General features: G+C 43.0%; 1 protein-coding gene across 1 annotated transcript; it reads right to left on the reverse strand.

The window, feature by feature from the left end:
* Positions 1-217: 217 nt before the first annotated feature.
* On the reverse strand, positions 218-1,883 carry six1a (SIX homeobox 1a; the record flags this gene model as incomplete). The annotated part of the gene is made up of 2 exons (XM_080750420.1): positions 218-512; positions 1,324-1,883. 2 exons carry the CDS (start codon positions 1,881-1,883, stop codon positions 218-220), a joined length of 855 nt encoding a protein of 284 aa, XP_080606546.1.
* Between the last annotated feature and the right edge of the window lie 4,787 nt (positions 1,884-6,670).

Here is a 6,670-nt window from a genome sequence, read left to right on the forward strand (position 1 = left end):
GAAGGTGGATCAGAGAGAACCTCCTATAGACAGCCTATAGGATAGGTTAAGCGCTTAAAAAGAAATTGTGTTATATTTCTATCCAAATTTAACGACAGACAGGTCAGTCTAGTATAAGGTACCATAGTGTTATTTCATATATGTAGTCAATCTGATACAGTTATCAGTCTCTGGAGGAGGGAGGAGGGGTTGGGGAAATACAGCCGAGGAGAAGCCTTTAAGAACCTAGATCCACAAGACTGGATGTTAGAGGTCCCAGCAGCGAGTCCTGCAGTTGGTGCGGGTGTCCATGCATTCCGTGCACCGACTGTGGGGCGCCCAGGCCCGCCATGGGGTAAGACGAGGCGCCGGGGTGACTCATGTTTCCCTGGAGCAAAAGCACAGAGTTCTGGTCGGGACTTTGCGGAGGGGAGAACTCGTCCTCCGAGCTCGACATGAGCGACTTGCCTCCGTCGAGGGGAGACAGCTGGTTCTGTTTGTTGTTGCCGGAGTTGTTGTTTTCGCTGTTCTCCCTGGCGAGGGGAAACAAACAATATTAGATAAACATTTTTTTTAAAACGTTTAATATCCCCCAACATCACCAGTGACTTCGGTCAATTCGAAATTGTAGGCTACACTTTGAAATGTATCAATTCGTCAATAGCATAAGGAATGGATAATCATATTGTTTTAACAAGCGAGCTTGCTTTTGTATAATAGCCTGATTTAAAAACAAAACAAAAACAGAATTCGATAGTGTTCATTAGATAATAGGCCTATTCCTATTCATTAGCTATATAATTCGTACAATGCATAGGCTACATTTTAGAGATGAGTTGTGGTTCACACAGCTCTTATTACATTGCGTTCAGATAATTAATTCTGAACCTAATGTTTCTTTACCAATGTAACCTAATTTAACCTTTAATATTATAGGCCATAGGCCTACGTAACGTCAATCTATTCAGCCTGGCTGTCATGAAATTGATACAGGCATATGGCCAAATTGTGGCCACATGGATTAGGCTAGTGCAGAAATTAAACATTTAAAAATGATTGATTTACTTTTAAGCTGCTACATGCTATGTGTCTTCATATAGGCCTACATTTTGAATTAATTCAGTTTATATAGGTCAAGGCTGAACAGAAATCCTTTATCAAGTGTCAACAGTAGGCTAGCCTATGAAGAGGTGTTTACGGTTCATTCACTGAAATCCGTTAAGGCCTGTGTTTTAGGGAAATAATTCCATAATAATTATACATAAAATCGTTTTAGCATTTCATATGATTAGATATTCCTGCTGTCTGATTTGAGACAACTTTAGAAACACACGCATAGCCTACCTCTCTTTAGCTTCTGCGGCTCTGTCTCTCTGGCGTCTGTTTTTGAACCAGTTGCTGACCTGCGTAGTGGTCAGTCCCGTGGCCTCGGCCAGCTCTCTCTTTTCCCGCGGGGACGGATAGGGATTGTGCGTGTACCATTCTCTCAGAACGCCCCTGGACTTCTCCTTGAAGCAGTAGCTGGTCTCCTCGCCGTCCCATATCGAGCGAGGCAGCGGGAATTTCCTCCGCACCCTGTACTTCCCCACGGCGCCGAGCGGCCGGCCGCGCAGCTTCTCGGCTTCCACGTAGTGCGCCTTGAGCCACAGCTGCTGGAGCTTCGGGTGGTTGTGCGGCGAGAACTGGTGGCTCTCCAGGATCTTGTAGAGCTCCCTGAAGTTCCCCCGGTGGAAGGCCACCACCGCCTTGGCTTTGAGGACGCTCTCGTTCTTGTGGAGGTGGTCGCACGCCGGCAGGGACCACAGGAAGCGGCCGAGTCTCTCCAGGTTCCCCCCTTGCTGCAGCACCTCGCAAACGCAGGCCACTTGCTCCTGAGTAAACCCGAACGACGGCAAGATGGACATGATGTCTGGCTCTCGCTCCTCCGCCCCGGCGATGGTATCCCAAATGATGCGGCTGGACCTTTCTCTCGTGTGTGTCTTCACGGTCGGGTGTGTTGTTGTGCTCCGGGACACGGGCGGCAATCCGTCCGTGCGATATCCCACTCCACCCCTGATGCGCACGGGGAGATTCGGATGTTGATTGTTGGGACAATTTGTTCCTGTTGGAGATATGTCAGGCTTAAAGGGAGCCTGTGCGATTCGTTGATTGGCTCTCCCTCTGCCCTATACCCTGGCAGCCGAGCACAACACTGAGTTTGCAGCTCCGTTTCCTCCCCAGAGGGAGTACGTCAGGGGCTGAAATAGGAGCGCTCCCAGCCTCCCACCCCCAAACCCTCTCCACGCCGTTAGCCGGGGGTGCAGAGGAACACCCAAATGCTAATCAATTATTACAGAACTCTTAAAGGCCCCTTTATAACGCGTTATGATAGACTATATATTTAAATGAATGTCCCATCATTGCAGATTTCATATATTGAGACCATTGACGGCTGCATCTCTCCTCCATACATTATCAATTATCACCGTCAACGCCCACAGTGTTAATCACATGCAGATTGCAGGCAATAGGTGTATCTCTCATTTCATAGACTATTAATTATGAAGTAGTTTACTTTATTAGGTGTTATAATTTAATTACTTCCTATAACGGTTAGGCCTGCACGTGCCATCCAGGGTTCCATTTGGGACTTTATGCAAGGCTAATCTACCTGCCTGAAATGCTATGGGCCACGCCAGGAGAGAGAGAGCGAGAGAGAGAGAGAGAGAGAGAGAGAGAGAGAGAGAGAGAGAGAGAGAGAGAGAGAGAGAGAGAGAGAGTGTGTGTGTGTGTGTGTGTGTGTGTGTGTGTGTGTGTGTGTGTGTGTGTGTGTGTGTGTGTGTGTGTGTGTGTGTGTGTGTGTGTGTGTGTGTGTGTGTGTGTGTGTGCGTGCGTGCGTGCGCTATGTGACGACTTGATAGGCCTATCTGCTGATTGGAATTAGCCTATTATTTCGCTAATATTCGTATAGGTGAGAAAGTCTAGGGTATAAAAAAATATTAATATTCCGCTATGTTCTTCTCATCATTTACACAGTTTATTGCACCATTTGTACGATTATAGCTAAATAAGCCATTATATCCAAATGTAAGTTGTAATAGGCGAATTATCTAGAAACACAGGCACCAATTAGCAATTAACATCCACATAAACATGTTTTAATTTTCATTGTTCTTCAAACCCGTTCGTCTAATGAATAATTAAAACATTAGGCTACATTGGAATATCCCATTACTAACGTAACACGGTGCCACACACACTATATCTCATGCAGTAGCCTCTGACTTTGAGAGTTTAAAATGGTCCCAAAATGGGCATGCATGTCCGTTTGGGTCCATGTTTAGGCACTTTGGAGATATTAATTAATTGTTGTTGTTGTTTATGTTTTACTGTGCACTGTTGCTGTTTTGATTATTTTATACCCATGGCTATGATCATCATCATCAATAGACATCAGAAGTTTAGAATATAGCCTACATTTATATTTCAGGGAACTCGCGGCTTAGATGGGCACCGTACTGTCTCGAATGTTTTGTGTGGGTGAAACACAAAACCAATCCATTAGTAAATGAGTTGTGTGTGTCAGTGGTTCTTGGGCGTCGAGTTGTGTTTTGAGGCATAGATCACGTTTCCTTATCTTCACCAGGATTTGCAACTTGATTCCCATGCAATATGTAAAGGAACAGGGTTAAGCCCAGAAAATATTATTTGCTGAACATTCTCTGAGAACGTTTTAAATGGTTGACCTGCAGCCTATGCTATTTGATTTCTTTCACGGGTTATGATGTTCAATGGAGCACTGGTTATTCCCCAACCGCTGTTTTGTGACTTCAGACACCTGTAAAAACAAAGTGTTGGCTAAATTCAACTTGAAATCAGAGGCAGCTCTTGACAAATTCTGATTATATATATATATATATATATATATATATATATATATATATATATTAGTCTATACCACAGGAAAAAAGGAGAAAGAAAAAAATGTATAGGCCTATGCTATCTTGTAAAATATCAGAAAGGCCAAAACAACTGGATGATGTTTTCAATTGAGTTTATAAGCAAGGGAAAATGAAATCATTTGTGTGGCCATTATTTCTTAGGCTTTCAACATTATTTCACGTTTGGGAATCTCACATTTGGCAGTTAGCTGTGTGCCTTCATGGAGTCACATTTGCATAAGAATTTATGCAGCTGCTTTTTACATAAATATTACAGACTAGTCTATATAGGCCTACACACACATTTCTGCTTAAATGGATTGGCTGCGGTTGGCAAATCGCAATGCGTATAATATGCGCTCACAGAAATGTTATAGTCAATAAAAGCTTTGTATCTCGGCAGAATACATTGTTTATTTGAATTTATTGGTATTTCGGCGGACACTATTCACACGAGCTATAGCTATTAGGCCATGCAACATCTCTCTCTCTCTCTCTCTCTCTCTCTCTCTCTCTCTCTCTCTCTCTCTCTCTCTCCCTCCCTCTCTCAGTTTTCTAAACCTCAATGTTTCAGCAAATGAGCTGTCTGATGAGCGGGTCTCGGGTTTCTCTAATATCTCTACCACATTGCACTGCGCCTCCTCCTTTAACCCGAGAAGCCAGGGGACGTGGCTGGAGCTCAGGTCGTGATTATTTCAAGATGTTGGTCTCTCTCCCCTTCACTCCACTCTGCCCCCGGGCAACGATGACGAGTGGCGTGGCGACAACGTCTCTGCAACTGCACACAACTCGCATGAGTGAGGGGTGGAGAAAAAAAGAAAAAGAAAAGATAGACTCAAAAACACCTGAAAACACTTCATAAAAATGTCACCATCGAAAAGACTATGTTAGCCATTGGTGGGTTTAGTAAAAGTTAAGAAAAAAAAAAAAAAGAAAAAAAAGAAGAAGAAAGAAATGGGAGAAAATAATGTGAAAGTCAACCAAGGGTGGGCCCGCTGGAACTTGGCTATAGCAGATGGTTTTCGCTATATCTAAATCAAAAGTGCTATTTCAGCTGCGTGCTGAAACAATGCCGATACTGTTTAAATTGACTAAAAAATGTCGAATGTAGTCCCGCGGCTTTCCTCCGGATTTCTGGACTTTCTGGCGAAACTCAAAATAATAATTGTTACCAAAGACAAAACAATAAAGAAAAGACGAGACATAAATGGAATAAATAAATTAGGTAATTGATTTCAGTTAGTTAACTTAGGCTAATTGATTTTTATTACCTTCTTAGGCCAAATATAGGCCTATCAATGTCTAAATTGGTTGAAGACAGGCAATAGGCTGCAGGCTATATAGCTTAATTACGTATACACATTAATTAACTGAGATAAAAATTTGCCACTCACTATCCAGGCCTTTTTTGCTTAATTTTAATTGCCTGTTTGAAACGTGCTTTTAATGTAAGAGTTAAAAGGGGTTTAGGCCTATAGCTACCGGCAAAAAGGCACTGAAAAACACTTCTCCTTCTCTCAAAACAAAACACAACTGTTGACATGAGTGAGTTAAATGAAATTGGAGCTGCAATTATCAGCTTAACAGAGTTTCCTGTCATGTTGGAAAATTAGGCCCCGTACAAGTGCGCTGGGGTCACCCCCCATCAAAATCATTACGCATTTCCTCAGAGGACCACCTCTACAAATATGCAATTACGGTCTGGGGTTTTTACAGTTGTCTTTTTTGTAAACACCCCCCGAGGCGCATGGAGCTATTTGTAGTGTAAGGATTATTTTTGTTCTGTGGCAGAAATAAGAAAACAACCCCCAAGCCACCAAACAAATTAATAAACAAAAACAAATCCATTAATACAGGCTTCTCCTTGTGTGCCTGTCGGCAGGGAGGGGGCGCCAGGATATTAGCAACGTCATGATGTCATGAAAATATGATGAGCTGCAAAACACACACACACAGCCTAATAACGCGAAGTAAAACTCCTGTAATTATCATGCATAGTCCACGTCTTTATGAGTCTTTGCAAACCATAGCATATAGATCTACTTTTAATCGAAAGTGAAGTTTGACATAATTGAATTAACGTTGGTGTTGACGGCAGTCGAACTATAAGTTTTTCAATGGTCATCATGCCATGTGCCGTGTAGCCTATTGCTGCATTGCTCCTGTTACAAAGTGGTGTGTTTCTCCCTGGGAAATACCATTTGACCAGTGCGGTGTGGACATGATGCAGCCTTCCAGCTGGTGCTTCTCTCTCTCTCCTATATCCCATTTCAACTGGGTGCACGCACGCACGCACACGCACGCACGCACACGCACGCAAACAGTAAAACATGTAGTGAGGGTAGCTGCCATAGCTCTCTAGTCCAATATGGGCTTTAGAACATTATCCCACATATGGTAAAGGTTGTCCTTATTGTCCAGAACCAAGCAGTGAATCAGTGGGTCACACCTTATACCCTTCCCATCCTAGATGATGGACTGGACATGTGCACAGTAGATCTTTCCAGCCCAACAACAACTCAATTATCTGAGGTCGAGGAGGTGGAAAGGAAAAATATATATATTTATATTTCTGAAGCTGCTACAAATCACGTAAATTGCTGTGTATTCTACTACATTGAGGCCCACATCAGGAGCCTATACTCAAAGTAAAAATCAATTTGTAACTCTGAGTGTACAAATATAACCGGTTGCATTTGTTTAGGCCTACTTTCACAGTTAAAGGAATACTGAGGATTTTACTGTTGACACTGAGAATGCCTCACCCCTGT

Source organism: Nannobrachium achirus, assembly GCF_963921795.1.
Source record: "Nannobrachium achirus genome assembly, chromosome: 20".
NCBI classification, from domain to species: domain Eukaryota; kingdom Metazoa; phylum Chordata; class Actinopteri; order Myctophiformes; family Myctophidae; genus Nannobrachium; species Nannobrachium achirus.